This window comes from Aulostomus chinensis, chromosome 4 (genome assembly GCF_037954235.1).
Source record: "Aulostomus chinensis isolate RoL2024-O1b breed Wild chromosome 4, RoL_Achi_v1.0, whole genome shotgun sequence".
In the NCBI taxonomy this organism is placed as follows: Eukaryota; Metazoa; Chordata; class Actinopteri; order Syngnathiformes; family Aulostomidae; genus Aulostomus; species Aulostomus chinensis.
This window is the reverse complement of record NC_141323.1, coordinates 11,990,431-12,016,553: the sequence shown is the minus strand read 5'-3', so window position 1 is coordinate 12,016,553 and position 26,123 is coordinate 11,990,431. Positions and strand designations below refer to the sequence as shown.

General features: G+C 44.1%; 1 protein-coding gene across 9 annotated transcripts in view; it reads left to right on the top strand.

Annotated features, from left to right (window-relative positions):
* The window catches only part of syt1a (synaptotagmin Ia), a 192,929-nt gene extending 166,806 nt beyond the window's left edge, over positions 1 to 26,123 (top strand). For all 9 annotated transcript variants that reach the window (XM_086201835.1, XM_086201833.1, XM_086201831.1 and 6 more), the window contains 5 exons: positions 7,967 to 8,134; positions 9,788 to 9,955; positions 13,517 to 13,634; positions 20,888 to 21,021; positions 24,717 to 26,123. In XM_086201835.1, the coding sequence (XP_086057961.1) occupies positions 7,967 to 8,134; positions 9,788 to 9,955; positions 13,517 to 13,634; positions 20,888 to 21,021; positions 24,717 to 24,923 (795 nt within the window). In that variant the 3' untranslated portion in view covers positions 24,924 to 26,123. The remainder of the gene's footprint in view (positions 1 to 7,966; positions 8,135 to 9,787; positions 9,956 to 13,516; positions 13,635 to 20,887; positions 21,022 to 24,716) is intronic.

The window sequence follows — 26,123 nt, the reverse complement described above, 5'->3', positions numbered from 1 at the left end:
CTTCACAAACACTACACTTACCCATCTTGGATGAGTTTTTAGTGTTTCGTCTGAATCCAGCGACTCGTCTTCGGGTACCTGTGACATCACGTGCGCGCACCCATAGGAGCCGACAGGGTGAAGTCTGTTTAACGTCTGGTTCCAAGTGATTGGAACATTTGCGTTCGCTCGCACAGCTCTCCTGAGTAATGGCTGTATAATTTCAGGTTTGCATTACACATCTGAATGAGGCTTCCAACTACAGAGTCAGTAATGATACTAATAAAACTCAAAGGTACAGACATCATTAACGTTCAGTCAGTGAGGCCTTTACCTCTTGTAGAGACAAAATGACAAATTATTGAGTCTTTGCCTAGAGAAGGATATTATGTGGACAATATTACATTTTGCAGAGTTGATCCGTCATGTAGTGGGAGGCAGTGACAGGTCTCTATGTGAGGTTCTTGATTACACTGGTAATAAGCTCCACACACAGTGGAGCTAAAGTGTAATGAATGGATGACAGTTTTCACGCTTTGTGACAGTGACCTCACTGAAGCTCGGCTCACTGCCATTCTGGCAGGCGGACCTAAAAACCTCCATCACACCCTCTTCCAGCTCGGGGAGGGACACAGTCCAGAGGCACGGTGGCCTTCAGGAAATGTTCTCTAATCCTCAAGCTTTCAGGCTCACGCAATCATTGCAAATGCCACTGAACTGTTCAAGGAGAACTGACGGGTGATGGGTTGAACACCTCGGTTGTTGGCGCATTTACACAGGAGAAGAAATTATCTGCGAACTGTGTGAAATTTCTATTAATATTTAAAAAAGGGGCAGCTTTTTTTCCCACTGTGCGATTGACGAGATTTTCCAGCAATCAGTGTAAGGTGGTGGGGGGGTGGCTGTTACAAATCACCATGACAAAAATAGATCCTTCTGATCAAGAAATGGACCCCAAATAGAACCCCTTACATAAACTGGGGACATATAAGGACCAAGTTTATTTAGTCCGGGAGCAAACGATCCAGCTGGCTATTTCAATTGGGTGCAGATAGCTGCTTGGGCCAGGATGGGAACGTCTGATGGGACACAAGTAATGTTCACAAAGTTAGCCACCTGATTGACCATGCTAATAAAATACAAATAAGTCAAGTCAAATATATTTGTATGGCGCCACATCACAACAAAAGTTATCTCATGACGCTTTACAAGTAGAGCAGGTCCAGTACCTCCCTCCTTCAATGAGTTTACACCCAACAATTCTCCATGAGCAAGCAGATCAGGCAACAGCGGCGACGAAAACCTTCCTTTTACCAGGCAGGAACATCGAGCAGATCCAGCCTCAATGGGGACGGCGTTCTGCGAATAATCTGCTTGGAAGTGAATAAAATGCTGTTTTCTCAGCTTTTTGACATGGTTATGAAAGATCAGTTGATCCTATGAAATACGCTGCCGTCTTTTTTGAAAGGCTGGTGTGGCAAAAAGAGGAATTGTTACGGTAAACAGGCGTTGTGTACTGTTTTTGCAATCAGAGATTAAGTTTGATTGCTGTTGAAGCATGAAGCTGGCGCTCGGCACTGTTTACTTTTTGATTAAAATAAATTGCACCGCTCAAATAAACCAATTTAGAGTGCCGGTTGGTGTGATCTCACAACTGGAACAGAAAAAGAGCCCAGTACCTCAAGGATTCCTGTTAATGTTGGGCAGGTCTGCATAGTTTATGTCCAATGCCAACGTCCAGGGCCTACAGAGAGCACCGTGTCATTTCCTTGGCAAGGATGAGGTGGTAGAGGACATTCAACTTGTCCAACTTCCACACTGGAGACCTGAGTGTGTATCCTGCAGCAGGAATTATTTTGTTCACTTGGGGAGCTGCCGAAAAAGCTATAATAACGTGAGGTGACATATTCTCACCTCATGAAGTTGTTAGCAAACAACAGTTGGGGGCCAACTGCAGAGTTGCTAAAATCCCTGTAAGTTTGCCACTCAAGTTCTTTATATTATACATCAGTTGCTCATGTAAAAATCAAAGACTCTTTAAAAGAGATGAACAAAGTGGGTCTGAAAGTTAAAATCAATGTGGAAGTGCAACTGATTTTTTTCCCCTGTAAGTGCCAGCAGGGGGCGACTTCAGCGGTTGCAACTACAAAAAAAAAAAAAAAACCCCGAAAAACGTTGGGACATCCAGAAGTGCAAGATAATGACTCAACTTTCATTTGATTTACTACCTCAATAAATGTGTTCCTGAGGACTTTATGGTCTCAGTCACTAAAGTTTGAGGTCTTCTTCAGTGCAGTGCAATGATCCTTAAGTAAATCTTTGTATTTTATTAAAAAAAAAAAAAAAAAAAAACAGATTTCAAGACACAGGAAGCAGACGTTTAACGACGCTAACTTGCGTCTGGGTTTCAGGACTCATTGCTGCACTAATCTATTGCTATGTTTATTAGCTCTGGGTAGGTTAGGTGCTGTTACAGTGATGCCCTTTGATTTTGCTGATAAATATACAAAGGTTTAACCTCCTATTGCAGGCCCCCTACTGGTTTAGCATCATTGGGAAAGTGACAGTGCAGCTACACAGGGATTTACAGACTTACAGAAGATGTTAAGACTATTTCTTTCACCCCTAAAAAAAAAAAAAATTGTGCTGTAACAAACGTAAAAAAATCCAGAATATTTACAAAAAAGCTTCTTTGTATGAGGAAGAAGTAGGGATGTAAAAGATTGCCACGTTACCTCTGTAAAGTCGGAGAATAAAACCAATTTTTCTCAAAAATGATAAAATGCTGGCCTCCTTTAAGATGCTCCAGGAAGAGCTAAGCAGTTTGGGTTTTGAAGGGAGACTGCGGGTACCATGGTTGCTTCACAACTATGTCAGTAAATGTTCCACTCTGTCAAGTAAAAAAAGAAGAAGAAGAAGCAGTGCTTTGTGTGAGCTGAGGCCAGAAGATCAGTCTGAGTGTGAGAGGATTGAGATTAATGTCAGGTCGTCATGGCAAAAAGTCTCATCTTTGTTTCTGTCTGTTAACCACCACAAATAGCGCCTGCCCCTGGAGTTGATGACACCGGGCTCTATACACTAATGAGACGAAAGGTTTTGTAAAAGATCCAAATCACTCAGGCAGTCGCAGCAGCACATCAGGCAAACACACAGCAAATGAACCGCGGAGAGCCCTCTCAGCACCGCAGGAAGAGAATTATAATGTCATTTTCTACTTTCAACATCATTACCGCATTCATCGCTCTTTTTACAGGTCAAGGGTAGGCCTATTGTATTGTATCCAGGCAGAAATTTAAACTCATTATCAAGAATGGATGAATTTCTAAACATTCATATTATTTCTTTTTGTATTATTTATATCAAAATGTCCCCTGGATGATTCCAAAACGCCACACAAAGCCTCTGTAGTAAATATTCTGGAGGTATTCTCAGTGTGTGTGGAGTTGTAGCAGAGCCGTGATGCACTGGGACTTAAGCCCTCCAAGATAAGCTTCCAATGGCAGAATCACAGCCGTGTTGCCACCCAGGCCAGCGCGCTGCTCGCTGGACTGAGTAACGCAAACAGAGAGCGTTTAATACCAGCAGGCCTCCGCGGTGGAGGGGCCCGAGGCCTTAGTTAAACAGAGACACAGATGTGCAAACACACAACCACAGTTGCTTTTTATCTGAACGGTGCGATGGTTAATTGGTGTTTAAATTTCTAGATAGCAGTTGTAAATTGTTCTGAAATGAATGAAAGCATACTTGTAGTAATCAAGACACAAAACTGTTTGTCTTTCAAGTCATTTCTCAAGTCCAATCTAGCATCTGGTTCACGCTTCTGACACCTTGTTTTCTATACCAACGTCTGTAACCTATATTCCATCAGAAATCTGTGGATTTCTCTCTCTCTCTCTCTCTCTCTCTCTATGTATATATATATACAGTATATATATATAGAATGTAGCATGGTGTAAGATGCTAGCTGCAAAGGCGTATATGGAGAGGCACAACCAAGTGGCGGGGACAGTGTAGAGAAACATCTGTACCCAGTGTGGACTAGAAGTACTAGAAGTACCCAAATCCCAATGGGACGTACCACCTAAAGTGGCTGAGAACAACAGGGCTGAGGTGCTGTGGGGCTTCAGCTTCCAGCCTGACAAACAGCTACTGGCGAACCAACCGGTCATTGTAGTGGTGGACAAACATCTGAAGAAGGCAGCGGTGGTAGATGTGACGGTACCAGCTGACGCCAACATCTGGAAGAAGGAACACAAGAAGGTTGAGAAGTACAAGGGGTTAAAAGAACCGCTACAACGGATGTGGAAGGTCAAGGCTGACGTGGTCCCCGTAGTAGTGGGAGCACTCGGGCGGCGACCCCCAAACTGGGAGAGTGGAACAACGGCTGAAATCTGAGTCCAGAAGAGCGCAGTCCTAGGAACAGCTCAGATACTGATACTGAACCCTCAAGGTTCTCCCAGGCCTCTGGTAGAGAACCTGAGCTAGAGGATGACACAGAACCACCACCCTACACTCCACTAGGATGAGAGGGACATTATTTTTATATATTTATATTTGTATATGCATGTAAGTGAAACCTTGACATATTGGGTCTTGGGTAACCAAGGTAACAGGGAAGGTCACATTTCAGGGCTAATAAATGATGTGGTGTCAGATCAGTGCATAGACTCGCCTGCACTATTACTCAAAGTGATTCGTGGAACTGGCGCTGGACTCACTTGTCAGAAATATACAGTTACTCTTGGTAATCATATATCATTTCAACTCCCCCAAAAAAAGAAAAGGGGTCAGTAATCTTCTAAACCAGTGCCATGCTTGACGAGTTCTTTTGCAAACGTTTCTGGAAATTTTTTGTAAGTCTGCCACTGGAAGTGAGGATGTTGGACTGAATCAAAACCAACGACAGACAGTGTGACTCACTGTTGTGTCTTGACTGATTTTGGACAACAATGCAGCTCTAGAGGAACACTCAGGCAGTTCTTGTTAGGAGGCTCGCTTAATTATTGGTTAGGTCTTCTCCAGGGATTTGATACCACTGCCATAAAAATAGAATATGTATAATGTTTAAATGGAACTACCAGCATCATGGTTATGCATTTCTCGACTTCCAGGAGTGTTTTCTTGGTTCAGGTGTGTCCTGCATTAGTTTTGGGAAAACCCTTCTGTACTTTTCTGTGAGCATCTGATTTTAGAGTCATACCACATCAGGCTGAGGCGCCAAATATGTGTCAGCATCTCCAACCAGTTTCCTTCTCTTACTCTTTCCCGGGCGTCAGCGTCGCTCCCAGTAAAGCTGATGTGACATGTTGGCGTCATGCTGTTGATGGATGGGTGGAAATTAGATGGACAGCGTGCAAGAATGAATTGCTACACTCAGAATCCATGCGCTGCTTCAGAGTGCAAAACATGGTCCTATCATTGCAATTAGGTGGCAGTAAATGACAGCTTGAATAATTGCACGTCTTCTGTTTGCCCTCTGAGATACGGATCTACAGACAGGTGACAAAATAAAAGAAAACACCGATGTAATTGATGGAAGCTTTTGAGCCAACACACAATGCCAGAGGGGGCTTCAGTGGTACTGATGCCGCAGGTCTGTGGGAGATGTTGCAGGTCTGTGGGAGATGCTGTAGGTCTAACAGAGATCCTCCAGGTCTAACAGAGATGCTACAGGTCTAACAGAGATGCTACAGGTCTAACAGAGATGCTACGGGTCTCTGGGAGATGCTACAGGTCTCTGGGAGATGCTACAGGTCTCTGGGAGATGCTCCAGGTCTCTGGGAGATGATGCAGGTCACTGGGTGATGCTACGGGTCTAACAGAGATGCTATAGGTCTGTGGGAGATGCTACAGGTCCAACAGAGATGCTACGGGTCTCTGGGTGATGCTACAGGTATCTGGGATATACTACAGGTCTAACAGAGATGCTACAGGTCTCTGGGTGATGCTGCAGGTCTCTGGGAGATGCTGCAGGTCTCTGGGAGATGCTGCAGGTCTCTGGGAGATGCTAGGGGACTAAAGGAGATGCTATGGGTCTAACAGAGATGAGCATGGCACGCTTGACGTGGACCTCTCTAGAACTGTAAGTGTACATTGTGGGCTCACTGACCCAAAGAGCTGAGACTGGTCGGCCTCGTGGCGTCTCATTTCCTCCTGGTTCAAGTTCCTCTATTGTCCTGGTCAGAATAATCTACCTACCGTAAGTCTTTCCTTGATCCTCCTCAGTTGTAAGAAATCGATGTATAATGCATCGAAATTTGGGTTTTAGTTGAAAACACAGAAGTGAAATGAAAAAATACGCCTGGAAATGTGACGCTTGCAGTTGCAAAAAAGACTGAAATCCTCTGATGCAACGCCATCTTTGACCACCTACCCTGTGTTGACTCGGCTGTTGTGAACTCCATATGAACTTCACTTATGTTGAACTTCATCTAATTTAGTTTTTTTTTGGTGCTTCGCCTTTGTAAAAAAAAAAACAACAACAACAAAAAACAGTTTGTTATTGTTGCACGTTTCCTTTTGAGGGAGGGGTCTGGATTTAAAGGATGTACCCAGACAGGTAATGTTAACTAAAATCAGCACTAATAAGCTTTTAAGTGCCTGTTGGAAAACTAAACTAAGACTGATAATTAAATCAATAGAATGATTCTTCTCTGGTCTGCAAGAATCACCGGTTGACCTGTAAAATCTGATTCTCCTTCATATTGACGGCTGTTTGCTTCATGGTTTCCTACTTTTTTTTTTTTTTTTCTTCCACTGTGTAGTCGGTTGCACTGCAGCTCCTGACAGCTGTAGAGCTCCACGGCTGAGTGCCCTGGTCAGCCTCCAGATTGTGGTTTGATGGCAGCCTGATAGGAAGTTGATTGACTGACTAGCTGAGCCTCGTGAGAGGCCATCGAGTCGAGGCTGTGACTGGCAGGTCAATCAGCCTCCCAGCCCCCCATTGTGGTTATCAATTATCAGCCTTATGTGAAGCGAAACAGTCCTCTCGCTCGGAGCCAGACACATCATGACCTCTGAGAACTCACGGGCAGAATGGGCTGACTTGGGCGTCTCATACTGGCTAAAAAAAATGACAATGAATCATCCTTAAGAAGATGATGAAGAAGTGATTGCTGCGTTGTCAGAGGACGGCCTCGGAGCCGATGGTGCTGAAGTTGTTGGTGCTGATGAAGAGCAAGGCAGTGCTGCAACACACGGAGCCTCTGGAATGACAGTGACGGCAATAATTCAAATATTGACCTTATTCTAATTACGGGAAAATATCCTAATGAAGGCGTTTGTATGAGCTTCTTATAGAATGCTCCATTCATGCCATCGATGTCTTTATCTGGAATTTGACCTCAGGCTCACATTATATTTCGCGCGTTTTCTTGCTCGTAATGCAAATCCCTGAGCTAACAGTCTGATTGTCGTGGGGCTGGGCCGTGCTGGACTGTGAGCGTCTGCAAAAACTCCCAAAGGACTTGATAACATGACCTTTATCAGGTTAAGGTGGCGAGAGAAAGCTGCTTATATGTCCGTGTCTTATTGAGACTACCCACCTGATGGGGTTTATTTTGGAGTATTGCCACCTGTGTATTACTTCATTTAGCAGGAACAATGGTTGTCATCCACTGTCCCAGGTTAGCCAAATAGCTAGCAGGAGAGTCGGCATCATGGCAGTGAAAATTTAAGTTCGAAAGTCAAAATCTGCTTCATTTTTTTTTTTTTAACTGAAACTGAAATAGTTTCTCACAGCTGCGGGTTTTATGGAGGCATTAAAAACAGATGCACATTAAGTGTAGTGGTCCAATAAAGAAGATATATAAAAGAATGAGGACGCAACTGCACACAATGTAGTGCAGATTACCGGCAGAGTTGTCCGTACTTAACATACACATCATATTAACTGGAGTGAATAAACTGAGCCGCTGAGGGGATTAAGGTGCAGATTACGACCATGTAAATGAGTGAACCCTCAGATAAGTCCTTCCTGTCTTCACAGCTCATCGTGGGGATCATTCAGGCGGCAGAGCTGCCTGCTATGGACATGGGCGGCACCTCTGACCCGTACGTGAAGGTCTACCTGCTGCCTGATAAGAAGAAGAAGTTTGAAACCAAGGTCCACAGGAAGACCCTCAACCCCGTCTTCAACGAGCAGTTCACCTTCAAGGTACGCCCGGCTTTGGGAGTTGTTCCGTTTCATTTGCATCCCCTCGAATGGCGGAGATCTTTTGGTTCCTCTGACAGTCTGATTTGCATGCAGACGTGAATGCTGGGAAGGTGTGGAGACAGCAACCAGCTGGCACATTAACAAGCTTCTGACAGAATATCACACACACACACACACACACACACACACACACACAGATACACTCCAGTCAGCCTGGATGTGATTGGGATTAACACAAGCAGATGCACGGCTGCACTCTGGCCCGGTCTCGGCCGTGATGGGTGTCGCTCAGCAGTGAGGAGAGTGGTGGTGTTCAGCCTGCAGGTGTTTGTGTCCGCTGACCCCCAAACCAGGTTGATTTGTGTGCTTTTTGTAACAATTCCAAATATGTGATGCATCATGGAGAAAAACCGACAGGCTGATGATGAGCGGAGTTGAGAATTATTGTGAGATCACGACCAGGACAAATCTGAGAGTCCCATCTCCCTCTCGCTTTTGTTTGTGTTTGTTTTGTAACACGTTTTTTTTTTTTTTGTGTTTTATAACTCTAATAACTTTAATAAAACTGAGGTGTGGGTGTGATGTGACCGTCCAGGAGCTGTTAGAGAAACATGCCACCACTTCCAGTAACTGACTGTATGAGAGTGAAATGGGTTTTATCAAAACTCCTCTTGATATAATGAAGCGCTGATCACGAAACACTGCCCAGAAGTTGAATAAACGCCTTAAAAAAAAAAAAGCTAATGGACAAAACCGGATGAAAAACCTTTGTCTTGATGGCTTTTTCATGATGTCATTCTAGTGCCATTCACAGGCTGTTTTTTTGCCACTAAATATGATAGTAAGATTGCCTCAACTGAGTCTTTTATTTTGAAAACTTTCACAATTGCTACCAAATAGCAAATTCCTCACACGCTTTTGAACTCCAGGATAGTTGCTCTCCCTTTGAATCTCCGAAATAAGTCAACATTAACGACATAATGTTAAACCTTGTCAAAAGAAAAGTTCATGGAACTTTTTCACCATCCTCCCCAGAGCCAGACAATAAGATGATACCCTCCTCTAGAATGTGCTGCATCAGGGAGCTGAGACTGGCTAGTTAGCTTAGCACAAAGACTGGCAGTGGTTGGTAACTGTTAGCATACTTCCGTCTTGCCTGCTTAGCTGGAGATTCTCTTCTGTGTGTTCTTGTTCAAAAAAGATCTATTTCAGAATCCTGTTTAGTCCTGAAGTAATCCTCCTCATCCTTTCGAACAAAGCTGTCTTGACCAAGGAATGCTAATACTTCCCATGCGATACCATTGATTGTGCTAAGCTAACTATCATTCAGCCAAAGTCTGAGGCCTGTATGAAGAAATAAATTAAAAAACATGTTTGCAAAACCATACTTTCTGCCCCTAAGTGAAAAAATTGTGACGTTCTCTTGTGTACATTCGGGCGCTGCTGCCTCGTCAGTTCCACTTCTGTCAGTCCTTACTTCTTCTTCTTGGATGCATTCATGTTTAGTTTTTGAAAAGAAAAATGACACCAGCATTCACTTTGAAATCAAAGAGAGTGTAGGATGGAATATCTCTGCTGTTCTGACTGTCAAACCGTCCTCATCATTTGTCTTTTTAACTATTTTTGACTCGATTCAACTGTCTTCTTCCCCAGGTCCCCTACGTAGAGCTTGGTGGGAAGACACTGGTGATGACCGTGTACGATTTTGACCGCTTCTCCAAACATGACGCCATCGGTGACATCAAGGTGCCCATGAACAAGGTGGACTTCAGCCACATAACAGAAGAGTGGCGGGACCTGCAGAGCGCAGAGAAGGAGGAGGTGAGGCCTAGAAACCCAGCGTGGGCGGCAGGCACGCATGTCAATGCCACTCACTCCTCACAAAAGGGGAAGTGGAGGAGGAAATCATTTCGTGACACGTCTCGGTGGCATTGCACGCGCTCGCTGCACTTGCATTCTGATTGGTTCGCCGTGTTCTTGAACCTGAAGCGCGCCGCAGTGGCCGGTGTAATCCATCTCTCCTGGAAATGTCACTTAATCAGATGTCCACACTTCCCCTTCAATTAACACAAGTGTGACTTTCCAGGCAACAGTTCAGGAGATTCAATTTTCATGGTAAATGTCATGGCATATAGCACGTGTTTCCAGGGGAGCCTCGTTTTTAGCATTGCACTGGTTTGATTTAAAGGTTAATTACAACAATGTCAGATTTAAGTTGAAGGGCATCGCTACACCTGCGTTTGGTTGCACCTGACAATCTGGCCCAGAAGCGCGTCTGTGCAGGGTTCAGTGAAAAGCAGATTGTGAGTTTTATTACTTTCCCCTGCGATGAAAAGTACTGAAATGGGAATATTTATTAACTGAATTTTTTTTTATCAAAAAGTGGCAGCAAAACGCAAATAGGAAAGGTGACAAAATGATCCATTTGTCAAGAGCTCTTTCATTACGTGTGCGTTGCTTCAGCGGCTGCAGTAATAAACTACCAGATCTCTGAAATCTGAATAAGGATGGAGAACCCACAGGTACGAGATGGATGCTTCCTGTTCTGGGTTTGACCTGGAATTCCCTGTGAAGACTTGAGACGTGTAAATGGTAAATGGACTCAATTTTATAGAGCGCTTTTCTACCTTAGCAGCACTCCAAGTGCTTTACAGTGTCATCTCATTCACCCACACACACACTCTCACACACTGATGGTGACGGCCGCCACGCAAGGCGTCAAGTGGGGTTGTTTGGGTTTTTGTTTTTTGTTTTTTTGCTCTTATGGGTCAACATTCAGCATGAATATCAGAACACGGCTCACATGAACAAAATACTACACACTCAATTTTACAAGTATCAGAATTAATAAACGGAGAACAAATGAAGCAGGTTCTGTGAGAGCAGTCAGCCAGAATAATGGGCCGCTCTCATGCATATTCAGTTGCGGGTCAGGGCCGCTGTGTTAACACTGCAAAAATCATTTGTTTTTACAAGTATTGTTCGTCCATTTTATGCCTCTATTATTGAGTAAACAGGGAAGTATCCACAAGAAACGAGCAGGGAAATAATAACATGCAAATCAGGTCCCCCGTCAGACTTGAACGTGGTTGTTGAAGTTGATAGCCGGCTATCAAAACGCTAAAACCACGAGGGAACTCCCCAAAACACATATAGAGGACGGTGTTTATTTTCCCGGAGTGTTTGTGTGTGTGTCTCCCTAGAGATCCTCTCTGCTCTCAGCCGCTTAAGATATTAAAACCAGAGAAAATCCTACTTTTTTGTTGTTTTTTTGCAGGAGGCAAACGTGTGGGCGCTCGCGGCACTCGTTAAATCTCGTAGCGAAACCGCAGAGTTAAAGAGAATTAAAACAACATTTAAGGTTGAATTTGAAGTTGAAAGTTGGGGGGGGGGGGGACCTTTAAGTTCACGGCGGTTCCAGGTGGGATGACGCATCATCGATCTCGCCGGTGTGTAGTTTCATCTACGTTTGATCGTTCCAAACCCAACGAACTGGAGCTGATTAGAACCTGCGTGCGTCATCGGGGTTTTTACTTCGTTTTTACTGGAACCAGTCAAGAGTGGGGGGGGCTGACATTCACATTCACATTTACATCACAAGACACGTTGCTGCCATTTCCAGCACGCTGATTTCTACACACGGACATTTGCCTTGATTGGAACTTGTAGAAAGACCCCTGAAACGAACCAAAGGTCGAGGTTCAGGTTCAGCACGCCGCTGACGTGTAATCTCTGTTCACGGAAGCGGCGCAGGTGGGACCCAAGCGGGCGACTGCTTTTCCTCGCGTTGATAAGAGATCGGAGAAGGGCGAGAATGTGAATCACCCCTCTGCTCGGCGCATGATAATGTGGCGGTGTGTTGTGATTCGTGTGAGCCAGTCAAGTGATTGCTGGAAAAGTACTCGCAGCAGCAAAGTGATGAGTGGCAGAGGAGAGTGGGAGCCGGTATTAGAGAGCATTCAAAGCAAAACAAAAGAGCAAATCCACAGCCGAAGATTAAACACGCACAAGGCTGTTGTTGCAGAATCTATTTGATGCGACTCTGAAGCTCTGAGTCAGAGGTGCGGCGTGATATGACGAATCGCATGTGACACTGCCGCGCGTCCGTATAGGTTCTGTCAAACTCCAGAGCCGAGATCGAGGCAGCCCGCTGTGTGACATCACTAGCCAATACTGCGAGCATCACAATGTGGAACTTGAAGCTAGAGAACCACATTTGATGGTGAAGAAGGAGAAAAAAAACCTTTTCATGTTTACGTATCCTGGAATTTGTAATGAGGGAGGAGGAGCCAGTCAATTATTTGACCTTTTAATCTGGGAAACGTGCAAACGTTCTCCCCGGAGTCAGAGGAGAAGATGGTTGCCTCTCTTAAGAACCACAGAGAACGCTCGTTAGCTTAGTGCCACAAATGGGTTGGGGTGGGAAGTGTCAGCATTGCTCTGTCAGAGCCATCAGAAACACCTCGCTTGCATCAGTTAGTTGCATGTTAGAAGTGTTCCCTCTGATGGCGGTTCTTAAACACTCAGTCCAGGAGCCCCGAAAATAAAGAACGCCAGACACTCAGCCCCCCCCCCCCCCCCCGCACCAATACAGGTGGTTCAGTCTGCTTCCAATCCCTCGGTTCTTTTCTGTTCTCTCTGCTACTTTTAATTCTTATGCAACTAGATATTTAATGCTGTTTAAGTTAAGCTCTATTCCTTGTAATTAGTACTTCCAGACTCCTAGCAATACATCAATCAAAGAGTCCGAGACTCTTTAAATTACAGTGTAACCTCCAATAGTGTGCCGTGTATATTTTTGCATTGTGTTCTCGAGCAGCTGCAGCAGTTCAGTGTGAGTTTTATATTCTATATTTCAGTTCACATATTCAAAACACTCTGTAGATATATGGACATAAATGTGTGTGTGTATATATATATATATATATATATATATATATATATATATATATATATATATATATATATACAGTATATATATGTACATTTATGTGTATATTATATGCACTATTAGCAACTAAAGCATGTCAGCCCCCCACCATAAGATGAACACTGTAATTACTGTGACAGAGCTTTGACCCAGTGAGTCAGACAACTCTGCTTTTGTATTATTTATTATTTCCGTCACGTATCATAGCCGTGCCAACTGACACTTGCTGGGTACAACTTGATTTCTTACTGGCACGTTAAAGCTAAAGTTAGAGCTTCATATTTGGGTGACTGCAGAGTTTCCAATGGGCTTCAGAAAGGGAATTTACAAGCTATTTTCATTTGCTTGTGTGCCCTCTCGGTGAGCATCTGCTGTGAGGAGGTGAAGCAGTAAATTTGGATTTAGGAGCCGCTGTCAAAACCGCTCTCACCTCTGCTGTGTTTCTTCAACAGCAAGAGAAGCTGGGCGACATCTGCTTCTCGCTGCGATACGTTCCCACCGCCGGCAAGCTGACCGTGGTCGTCCTGGAGGCAAAAAATCTGAAGAAAATGGATGTGGGAGGCTTGTCAGGTGAGGAGAATTGAGTGGGTGTGTCTGAGTGCACCGACGTGCTTCTCTGAAAGGGTCTTTGTCTGGAATTTCACATGCACCACAGCTCTCACTTTGCCTCCAAGTTTTTACCCATGCGCTTCACCAGCCACTGTCAAAGAGAAGCGATGACATGGGCCCAAGGGTGCAGTTTCCCGCAGACGCTGAAGAATGTTCACCGCCAATCGCTGGTGGCCGTGACCTGCACTGATGACGACAAAACATACAAAAGGGATTAAGAACAAGAGATGACATTTATGATTGACAGTAAAGTCTGATGCCATGGTAACCAAATGTAACACATGAAAAGCTTCATCTTAGGCTGCTTTTTTTTTTTTTTTAAAAAAAACAACCTTTCTGAAGATGTTTTTTTCTTGACTTTGTAACAGTGACGTTAGCACTGAAATCATTTCTTGCTTTCTTAAATAGCTAAACACAGCTGGACGTTGGCGCCCGCCGGGCCTCCAAACTGAACCGGACTTGGAAATGGCAAAAAAAACAAAAAAAACAAACTACAATTCCAAATATACTCATCCCTAAACTGTAGACCTGTATGTTGAGATCCACAACCTCACTCATCCATCTCAAGTACACACAGTGAGCAACACAAGTACCGAATCCTTCAGAAAGCTGCCCTCGCTCCCACCCTCCCGCCTCTCCTTGGACTTTCGTCAGCGGTTCCATTTTAAATTCCCCGGTGTGCGCTTCCCTCCCACCTCGGCTCTTTTCGCCGCAATTACCATACACCTGGGTCCACTTGCTTTCTGCCTGACAGCCCAGTCTCTCCCTATAAGCCCCAACATCCTGCAGTACGGTTACGTGGTGCACATTAAAAGCTCCCTTTCATCTATCAGACCGGAGCCGGCAGCCATTTGGTGGGAGAGGAAAAAAAAAACAACCCTCCCCTGCTGCCGTTTTCTGCCACTGGCAAACGGCTCTCACCTGTGCCCATTTCCTTTGTCAACATTCCCAGTTGTCAAGCACATTGACTTGCCAGCGTGAGGAAGGTGTGAATCTTTTTGAGGGCCAGGTTTCTTTCATACGTCCAGAGAAAACAGTGGGGGCACCAGGCAGTTTGACACAAGGTAGTTGGTGTCACATTTAATTGGAGCGCGTTTCATCTGCAAAGAGCTGGTCTGTGAGCTCCAGGGTGGATTACCAGCATAGCGTAGTGGCAAAGGGCACGTTTCTACCAGAATATACTCTAAATCACAGCTAGATTTTTTTGTTTGTTGCCAGCGTTTTTCTGCTGGATTTAAAAGTGGAGCAGATGGATGAAATAATGGGCAGGTTTGTAATAACAATAATTAGCTTCCATCCACGGGGCGGCTCAGCCAGAGCTTAAGGAGGAGGACAAGTAATTGATGGCCTGGGATCAGCCTTCTCCTCTATTGTTATCCTGTTTACCATTCCTAATTATGGCTCACAGAGAAAGATGTGGGTATTACCATTAACCAATGTATAATCACAAATAATTCTTTTGGATGGCTCCTCATGAAGTGTACCCCCAAACCTGCCTCTGTGCTGCCACCCTGCCAACGCACGCTCTTTGAGAATTTCAAAGTAAAGTTAACTTTCGCACCTCCAGATTGCCGCTGCTTAAGTGCAGTGATGCACTGAACAACATGTTCTTTAGCTGTCTTCTCAAAATAATCCCCGGCTCATTACAGACAAGAAACTCCGGCTCTGCGGTCACAGCGTCTTTAGTTCTGTCAGGACGCAGTCATAGTTGGAAACTTTCCATGGGAACATGTGGCATATTTGGGGTTGATTTATACTAAAACTATTTACCGTGTCACCTGTCCTACAGAATATAAATTTAAGATATTTTCAAGTTGACAAATGATGATGGATACTCTTCATGCTAAATTGAACAGGGAACTAGCTCACAAACTGAATAGAGTATTTGCTAGTTAACTCGAACATCAAACGTGTTCAGCCCAGTAACAAAATCAGAGCATGTCTAACTGAGTGTCGTCCTATGTGGTGGAAATTAACATCCAAGTGTTTTTTTTCCCCTGTTAATTCCTACATATTCCCATCATTTCCTGTTAATGGCATGGAACATTTCCTGAAAGTTTCCATTTCCTTACCCTGTTAAGGGTGGTGGGGGTGGAGCCTATCCCAACAGCCTTCAGGTGAGAGGCGAGGTTCACCCTGGACGGGTCACCAGTCCATGGCAGGGCCAACACATAGAGACAGACAACTATCGCCTCTCCCAGCCACACCTACGGTCAATTTAGAGTCTGGATTAACCTGGTCCCCTCTTGATGTCTTTGGACTGTGGAGGAAGCTGGAGTACCAGAGAGAACCCACGCAGGAACAGGGAGAACATGGAGACTCACACAGAAAGATCCCGTGCTCCAGCTCGAACCCACAACCTTCTTGCTGTGAGGCCACAGTGCTGACCACTGCACCACTGCACCACCCCTGCAGTCAGCACCATTTTAGTCAAAAGGAAAAATTAACTCTCATTGGAGTCAGTTTGATCCAGCAGCATGGCTCTGTCCTTGGACTTCCCTGCTGGTCCAGAGAGAGGCGGGAAGAGCAGGAGTAGCTAAGACCCCCATAGGGTCCAGAGCAGAGGCAGAGCCACAAGGACTGTAGAAGTGACACTGATGAAATCAGTTACGCTGTGAAAGTGTTGTCCATCGTCATCTCAGCCGCTAGCGGCGCAGCAACAGGCAATCTTGGGTGTAAACTTGTCAAATTTAAGATTAAAAAGTGAGAACGAGCGATGGCGCCAGCCCGCAACTCTCAGCCTCTCATGCTTGTATTGTTTTGTGCGGAGTAGGAAGCAAGAGTTTTTCTCTGTTTGAAGTACTGCACTTGGGAGGATTTCAAGCATCTATGTGCACCAGAAAAAAGTGAGTCAGGCTCCAAATTGCCCAACACAAAGGTTAAGTGTCTGGAAGCGACTCAGGATGCGGGCTTGTTGAGGTGGTGGCCACAAAAAATCACAAAGCGTTTTGTCCCATTCTCTTTTGAAAACATCCCAGAGGGCTGTGAGGCGGCACGTAACCAGGTAATGACCCACTGTGGGGGAGGTTATCGAAGTACGCGGGCTCTGTGTCAGTGGTAATGAAGTTGCGCTGCCCCGACCTGATGCTCCAGCTCGCCATCACGCCTCTCAGCCGGGGGGTTGGTTTGTGTTTTTTGTTTGTTTGCTTTCTTTTCCGTGGCTGACTTCCTCTCCGTCCGTAAGGCCACTGACGTGAGAGCTTCATTAAGATGATGAACAGGCCCTCAGTGGAGCAAATCGCCTCAAAGTGACTATGAGGACGCGGCATTTGTTTTGGTTGTCTGTGAGTTTTTAAATTTGATCTAATCAATGCAAATTACATAGAAGGTGTGAGTGAGACGAGGCGTTGGGAAAAAGTTCGAATAGACGTCATCGGGAAACTTCCCCGGTTGATTATAAGTTTGGGGAGTTTGATGTTTAATTGCACAAATGAGACATGATTAACTTGCAACGTGATGTCACGAAACGCAGACGCCGCAGCTCTCGGTTGAGTCTAGACGGAGCTCTACAGTTTGATTACAGATCATGATTATACAAAGCATCCCAGAGGGCGAAAGAGCAAACACCACGTGTTTATTTTTGTCATTTTTATTGATGTTATAGAAACAAATGGCCCCCAATCTTAACATTGACCAGTGCGTGAAAAATGATTTCGCCAGCGCAGCCGCCTCAGTCCCAGTATGTGGGTTTGTAATTTCCACAGCGTTTGTGTGGCGTGTGATTCACCGCTGAGTTGAGTGTGTAAAACTAAACCGACAGTCACCCCTGGGTGCACCCATCATGGCAAATCCAAAACGATGTGAGGAAAGCTAAGATGACAGCCGAGCTATATTTAACCCGCTCGTACTAGTGTTCATTTGGCCCAGCTCTGCCAGCAGCCTAAGCCTCCCCGCTTGATGAGCACCAAAACACTTTGTATTCTGTGTTTGTCACATGATGTGGTGCTGGAGCTTCAGCTGGGACTGCTCGTGGAGAAAACCCGGTCCTAGCCTCCTGGCGTCAACGTATGGACCACTGCCTCATAAAACAATGGCCGAGACCCAGGACTCCCTTCAGAAACCATCAGGATAGCAAGAACCAGCCTCTGTGCTGTACTCATAAGTCAGGAAGCGCTCCTGCATCAGAGGCGTTGCCATTCATCCATAAAATAGGAGAGATTACATCCGTCTGGGGTGAGACGGTAAAATGGGCCGGATATGAGCTACGACGAGCCTCCCAAAACTCAATAATGCCAAACTCTCATCTGCTGGCCAAAAAGATAAGGAGCATCTGGATAGCAACGATGTGGAGCCACAGGTGCTGTCTTGCATAATCCCATTTTGCTGCATTGTGCTCATTCACACACAGTCCGCAGTAGTGGAGGGTACCTGTACTGTACACAGTGGAGCAGTGTTTCAACAACAGAAGAGGTCGTTGTAGCTGACTGTTGACTAAAGGGCAGCTCGTCCTCCGTCCTCTCGCCTTCATTTTTTTGTTTGCCCTTTCAATGTTCTCATCTACGTTTGGTTTCCTAAGACGGAACGTCAACTCGTGGTTCCAGATCTCTGCCGCTCTCCAAGCCGCTGCCTGCTGCAGCGATCTTTCTTTTTCCAGGACCCCACGGATGCAGGATTTTTGTGGCAGATACAGACGCCGAGGAGTACGAGAGTTCTGTCATCCATTAATTTGTCTTTTTTTTTTTTTTTTTGTAACGATTTTTCAAATTTGATTGTCAAACATTTGTATCAAAGATATGTAACAGAAGTGAGAAATTTTTACAGATTAGGGGGGAAAAAAACAAAAAAAAATCTCTGAAATTATGAACTCGAGTGGGAATTTATTTGCTGGAAATTACCCCAGGCGTCTTTTAGGGTTTTCTTTGACCTGCTTGCAATTAGCTGAAGGCTAATTAGCTTAAAAAAATTAAGATGTAGACTGGTGTTAGCCTGAACCAAACCGGCGTGCTAGCGCATGTGTTAGACAAACTACTTAGCCACCAAATGGCTATTTTATTTTACAAAATTCTCCTTTTACAGCCATACAGCTGAAAACATTTCAGTCTGTCATGCTTTTTGTCTTCCAGTTTCTTCCATCTGTGTGTGTGTGCGTGTGTGTGTGTGTGTGTGTGTGTGTGTGTTTTCTGAAGCACACTGAATTTCTTACAGCCAGCTGAGAAAGTCTTCCAGGGAAAGGTCAAACATCCCCGGCAACCTGCCAGAAATGATGAACCTGCTTTTGTCCGAGTCTGTGCGAAATCAAAGAACCATTGATTTCAAAATTACAAAGATGTTGAACTGGGAAAATTGCAAAAGTTACTGTAAACGATGCCTGCACAGAGCAAGAATAGCATAGAACAAGGAGGGCTCGGCAGATCCGCCTGGATGCCCGCTGTATCAACATCAGTTACCAGACTCTGTGTGCTGGACCCCCTTAAATACCAAGAAAACTATCATTTTTATGAGTAATCTGGGGCTAATTAAGACAAATAACCCTGCAGAATCAGCGCTCGGTTCACAGAGTAACACCACCGAGCACAGAGAGCATTTTAAAGACTGGTTGGATCAGATGCAGTGCACAAATAGAACAAGAAAATGTCACACATTCAGAGATTGTTGGACAAAAAAGTGACAGCATCCACTCATTCAGTGCTGCTTTCAACCCAGTACTCATAGCTGGCCTCAGCGGGAGAGTAATAATGGACACCCACTCAATTAGGAGCCTGTTAGCTTCTCACTCATCTTTGTCATCTATTTATTTTCCTGCTTTTTCCATGTGTATGTGGTTTTCTCTCCGTATTCGAGTCCCGGAAGAGACAATCAGGTCCTTATCCCCCTGAATTGGATGAAAGATTAAAGGAGCTAAGCTTGCTCTCTATTTGCTGTTGACAATGTTGCTGCTAAAAACAGAGCTGCCCCCACAAAAATGTGAAGCATTATAAAGACTTTGCGCAAATGGGATATCGTGATAAATCCAGATTATCAGAGCAAGTGGTGTTTCAACAACTAATTATAGGCTCTGCCTCCCTGTGTTCTTGCCAGTGTGAGGCTTGGAAGTGCAGGAGAACTGTTAGCTCCATGTAGCCGGCTAGGAGGTGCAGGAGAACCGTTAGCTCCATGTGGCCGGCTAGGAGGTGCAGGAGAACCGTTAGCTCCATGTGGCCGGCTAGGAGGTGCAGGAGAACCGTTAGCTCCATGTGGCCGGCTAGGAGGTGCAGGAGAACCGTTAGCTCCATGTGGCCGGCTAGGAGGTGCAGGAGAACCGTTAGCTCCATGTGGCCGGCTAGGAGGTGCAGGAGAACCGTTAGCTCCATGTGGCCGGCTAGGAGGTGCAGGAGAACTGTTAGCTCCATGAAGCGTTTATGTGCTTTGATAAATGAATAACACACAAATGCATTAGGCCATTGCTCGATCATCAATTAAAAAAAAACAAATGAATAAATGATGACTTACCCTTCTCCTAATGGTAAGTTTTAAAACCTAAACGACGATAAGAGTTATTTATAGAATCAGGATACATATATAACAAAGAGTTATACATTTCACAATTACTAAAATAAATTATCATGAGATGAGTAAGTCGTACAAGTAAGCTTAGAGTTTATATCACAATTTTGACTTTTAATCTGGTCATTGTGACATTTAATCTCGTAATTCAGATATTTTATGTCATATTTATGATTTTCTTTTTTTGTCATTGGAATATCCTCACGACCAAGTCTTCCACGTGTGTAAAATATCCTTGAAAACACTTGAGGTTTTTGTTCCTCATTCTGCTGTGGATGGATGACGAGTGTGTAAAGAGCCCCATCTTTTAAAGGCTGATTCACGTCTGTTGTAGTCCATGAGTTGTCTGTGGTTTTTGGAGCCAGGCTGCCTGACTGAGGGGGTCAGCGGCTGGTTGTCTGTTCTCAGACGTGCGCTTCCCCCTGATTGCTCCTGAGTGGATTAGAACGGACAAAGCAGAGCACTCGGGTGCCACTTGAGGTGACGTTGGGATGGATGAAAATGAGGCTCTCGAGGGAGGAGGGTTAACTGAGGGATTTGAGAGATGATGTTGGGAAGTATTAATCAAGCCGTGTTGTCAGTTGGAAGGTTTGTTTGTTTTCAGCCTGAGTACTTCACCATCTCATCAGCTCTGAACGAATCAAAGATATTATCGCTCGAATCACTGGATGTGCTTTCACATTTACCACCTCGACGTAAATACATAAAAACAAATTCGTTTTCAATTCCAGATCCATACGTGAAGATCCACCTGATGCAGAACGGCAAGAGGCTGAAGAAGAAGAAGACGACGATCAAGAAGAACACCCTCAACCCTTACTACAACGAATCCTTTAGCTTCGAAGTCCCGTTTGAACAAATCCAGGTATGTTTGCATCCACGGACGCCTCCGCAGAATCTGGGAAGGTCCACTGAGCTGACAGCTTTAGCAGGAAGAGCCAGCGAAGGGCTCGTTCACCACATATTCAGTCTAGAGGATTTTGTGTGTGTCTGTATATATATATATATATATATATATATATATATATATATATATACTGTATGTATATATATATATATATATGTGTATATATATATGCACATACATATATGTATACAGTATATATATGCGGAGAGTGTGTGACAGGTTGAAAGAGGCAAAAACACAACTCCCAGGTTTGTAGTTTCACCTGATAACAGCGGCCAATATTGTAGCCCTCAGTCCAATTCCAGGTCGTATTCCAAGGACTTCCTGGTTTACCCTCGACAGCAGACGTGGGCCAAGCACAACTCAAAGGCTTTATGCTTGAAGACGAGAGAAGATACCTCCCTTTGCCTGCCTCTGACAGCAACACAAGCTTATATCCTTAAGTACATTAAAGATAATTTGACTTGACAGCTCTCCCTAAAAACTGCGGACCATCCAGTTGTTGGATGAGAGGGGAAATGTCAACAAACCCCGACAAGCATCTTCAGCCTTCGATATGAAGATGTGATTGATTAAATTCCTCTCATTCTGGAAGATAAACACAAATCTTTTCTCTGGAACATTCTAAAGTCAGCACAAACTGCTTCAGGGTTAGTGTCCCTCCTGTCACAAACCACGGGTTTGGGTCCCAGAGCCCCGGATTCTTTTAAAAATATTGATTCCGATCAAGCCAGTCCAGATCAAGGCTGGATTTAGAATCTCTGTAGATTGATTTTGTTGCTAAGAGCCAGGCTGATGGTGGATTTAAATGTCCAACTTTCTCCTGAAAAAAAAATGTACTTAGAGCCTAATTTGAGTGAGCAATCACTCGAACACTCCTTAAAGACGTACATATTAAACTAATGGAGCGTTTAAACACCATCGTCATCGTCACTGACAGCTGTCGAGTCTTTCAGGGAAGCTCGGCGCCTTCGTGTGTTTAGCGATTTCTCTGCCAGCTTTTAAATTAAATCCCGTTAACATTTACAACAAACTGCTTATAAAGGGCTGCAAATTACCTTCTTTTATCTGAATTAGAGTTAAACTTAATCTTGGGACTTTTTGAGTAATCAAGCTTAGGATTTTAATGGTCTTTGAGAATGCGTGGGAATGTTTAATTGGTGTATCTGGCAACAGAAGGATCGTTAATGACCCACATCCTCATTCAGCTCGCACAGAAAAGCCTTGCGGCGCCACGGAACGCTGTTCACACGGCGTAGAACCTCCCAGATACTCATGGCAACACGAACGCACACATAAGCTCTTTGAAATAGACAAACAGCACCAGAAGTTGGTTGGAAGTTTTAATGAATTGAAGATTCAAACCAAGGAAGTCCACATGAGCAGGGTAGAGTTCCTCACTTTAGTGTTTAAACAGGCAAATGAGACATCATCTCATTACAGAGGCACAATCACACCAATCTAGCCGTTCGATAAAACCACGGCTACAACTACCCTTCCAAATTTTCAACATTACTGTTGATGAATGAGTTTTGGAAATAATTTTAATTTTTCACGTTTCAGATTAAAACGAATAGACGTCACACTCGATATTCAGTGGTTACATTTGTTCTTGTGTGTTTCTTTAATGATGTACATGAGTCATTATGTAGCCCTGCATAGAATGAAGACTGGAAAAAGGCAGACCTCAGAATATTGTTTCATTTTGTTGCAATCATATTTGTTTATGTATACACTGTATATTTATATATACATGTGTACATATACACATATGTATAAACATATAATGTATATTCATACATGTGTGTATATATATATACATATTTCTAGTAATATATATATATATATATTACATATATATATATATTCTTTATAGCATTTTGAAAATGGTGTTCATTTTCTTTCCTTCTGCGTTTGACAGGAAGATTGTCTGTCTAAGCTTGTTCAGAGCTGCAGTCAGAGCACAGTTAGCCTAGCTTAGCATGTAGGACTAGCCTAGCTTAGCCAGTCTGCCAACATCTCCCTCTGGAGCTCGCGACTAAACGCCTGAGAGCAGCAGCTGCGTTTGTTTGGCGATGTGCTCCAGCGTCATCTTCTGTCAGCAATGACACCGCACGCAAGGCCTGAGTGGCTTCCGAACTCTTTGTGACGTGAGAATAGAATCAACATTGGATTTAAATCTTTGAGGAAAAAGAGAAGTGACAAACCAGCATTTTCTCCTCAAAGGAGCCTTCTGTCATCGAGCGAGATCCACGTGAACTGTCCTTTTAAAGACCAGCTGACCCACCTGGTTCACTGTGACATCACATCTCCCCTCTGACTGAGGCTCTGGGGTCACGCCGGTAGCTCCGCCTCACTGTGCCAGCGGATCAAAACTGTAATCAGTCCTCCTCGCGCAAATTCAAGTTGCGCTCCAGAGACGGACGCCGGGTCACTTGTCTTTGCCGTGTCCCTTTGGACGAACACATGGTGGGGCTGAGTCCAGGTCCTCTGAGTCATCAAACATTCTGCCACGTTTGGCTCCAAGAGAAACGGACGCCGGCTCTGCTGTGTCACTTAACTGCTGATATGCAGGAGCACCTCCATCAGAGCCTCCACGCACGCTTCAGTACGACAGGATCCTCTATATTTACTTTACTGCAGGCCCTAAATCTATTTTTAACCTGCTACAATTTACCGGCACCGCCAATTACAGCCCACAGATTGACTATTAAATAAACCCACCTCTCAGACTCAATAAAACACAACATTATAGTCACCATGGAGGAATTATACTGTGTAATACTGCATTGGTTATTTAATCTTGGTGCCCTAAATACGATGAGCTGTGTAATGAGCAGGAGAACTCACAAAGATGGACAGATAATGTCCGTCAGGCGCAAAGACGAGTCCGCGGTCATGTGACCATGGCGAACCGGCCGAGGCCACATCCCTCCTCCATGTTTCATACAAGTCGGCGGCTCGATGTATGAATCGCTCACTTAATTTTACTGCATTTCACGGGAATCACTGCGAAAAGATAAGAGTGGCCGGCATCGCCCATCAGCTCGCGTGGGCGTAACCACGGCATCAGAAAGGGCAGGTTAGCACTGGAAAACTTCTTATTGTGGTACATCGCAAAGTAACGGTGCAAAAGAGAGGAGTTTATTTCCCCGGGATTCTTTTAACTTTTGTACTTTGCAAACAAACACAGCAAAAAGACATTTTTACATAAAACTTCATGTGGGTGACACATTTGTAGTTGTATTTCTCTTTTATTAACATCAAACTGGTTTAGTATTTAGAACTGATTTACATGTTAACGTTACACGTGGAGGCTAGGAAAGGCTGTGCTCACTTGTTGAATGTCACTATCTCGAGATATGAAGGGGTTTTTTTTTTTTCTTTTTAGAGTAGCAACTTTATTAAATTATCATCTGGAAGTAATACGTTAGTTATCTTGTCATTTTGAGATAAAACTTTTCACGCCGTCACTTCCCTGGTTGAAACTAAAACGTTAGCTTGTGAAAAATCCGGTGGTGTCTTAGCTTACCGTTAGCTAACGGCTACATCAGACGTATCAGTACTTGTACTTCAGGAAAGAAAGTATATGTATACAAACATGTTACTCTCATCACCTCTCTTCTCCCTTTTTTTTTTGTGTTTTGTTACAGAAAGTGCAAATTGTTATAACTGTTCTGGACTATGACAAGATCGGCAAGAACGATGCCATCGGCAAAGTCTTTGTGGGCCTTAACAGCTCGGGGACGGAGCTGCGCCACTGGTCCGACATGCTGGCCAACCCCAGGAGACCCATCGCCCAGTGGCACGTGCTGAAGCCCGAGGAGGAGGTGGACGCTCAGCTCTCCACCAAGAAATAGGCAGGGTCCTTTCAGCTCCTGCCTTGTAGTACTCTTTAGCCAGTATGTGTAAATACCTCAGTGATATATGGGTCCATCCATGTAACCCCCCTCCCCCACGCCTCCAAGCCTAACTTAGCTTTACCGCCCCCGGTTCCACAAACACTCTCGATCCTCGGCTTTCTTTTCTATCAGAGCCCTACTTTTCTCGCTTTTTCCTCTTTGTTTTGTTTTGTTTTTTTTGGGTGAGTTTTTCCCATCCTGACGCCCTTCATCGCCCCGACCAAATGCCCCCTTCTTTTAAGCAATATGATCTGTATAGATAGCGCATGACTGAAAGAATTTATTGTACCACAGTTGTATATATAAGTATGCAGACAAAAATGATTTCTAGTTTATGTGTTTGTATGTTGTTACCTGTTTCCTAATCTGTGTATATCTTGATGTTTTTAATAAGATGTTCTATTTTAAATTATGTAAATGCAGATATAGAGGAAAGCCAATATTATGTATCCCAGGATATAAAAGAAAAACCTACCTTATTACCTTACTGCATTCCAGAATAGAAAATTATTCAAAACCTGCGACACGCTCGTGGAAATATACTCACAATGTAAAGGACAGTGTCTGGCTCTAAGTTCAGGAAAACAACAAAAAAAAAGAAGACGAATCACACTCACAAAACTCCAAAATACAAGGCCATTAACTGCTATGGTTCTGTGGGGGAAAATTATGCTGCTGGAAATTATACAAGCACATGATTTCTTACGACTTTTTGTACTCGTTTCTCAACCGGAGGACCTAACATGTTCAGCTTACTAGAAACGAGAGTCCGCGCAGTTCCATCTTCCCATGTTTGGCATTTAAGTGAAACAGGTCCTTGTTGGTTGTTTTTCTGCTCTAAAAATGGAGAAAAAAAAAAAGAAGAAGAAAAAAACATCGCCTCCAAAAAAAAAAAAACAAAAACAAAAAAAAACACCCAGTGACTCTTCAGAGAGGGAAAAAACAGACCCCTTGTGAAAAAAGAAGATGCACGGCCGTTCTGTAGCCATCGTGTCCTTAAGCTCATTTACTATTTTTGCTTCTGTTGAAGAGGCACTTTGGCCGGGGTCCCACCTTTGAGAGGGAGTTTGAAAATAAAAAACAAAAAAATCTGCCTTTAAGAGGACTATTTTTCCAGCATTTAAACGTCTTGACTTTTTTTTTAGTAAAAACTGCATG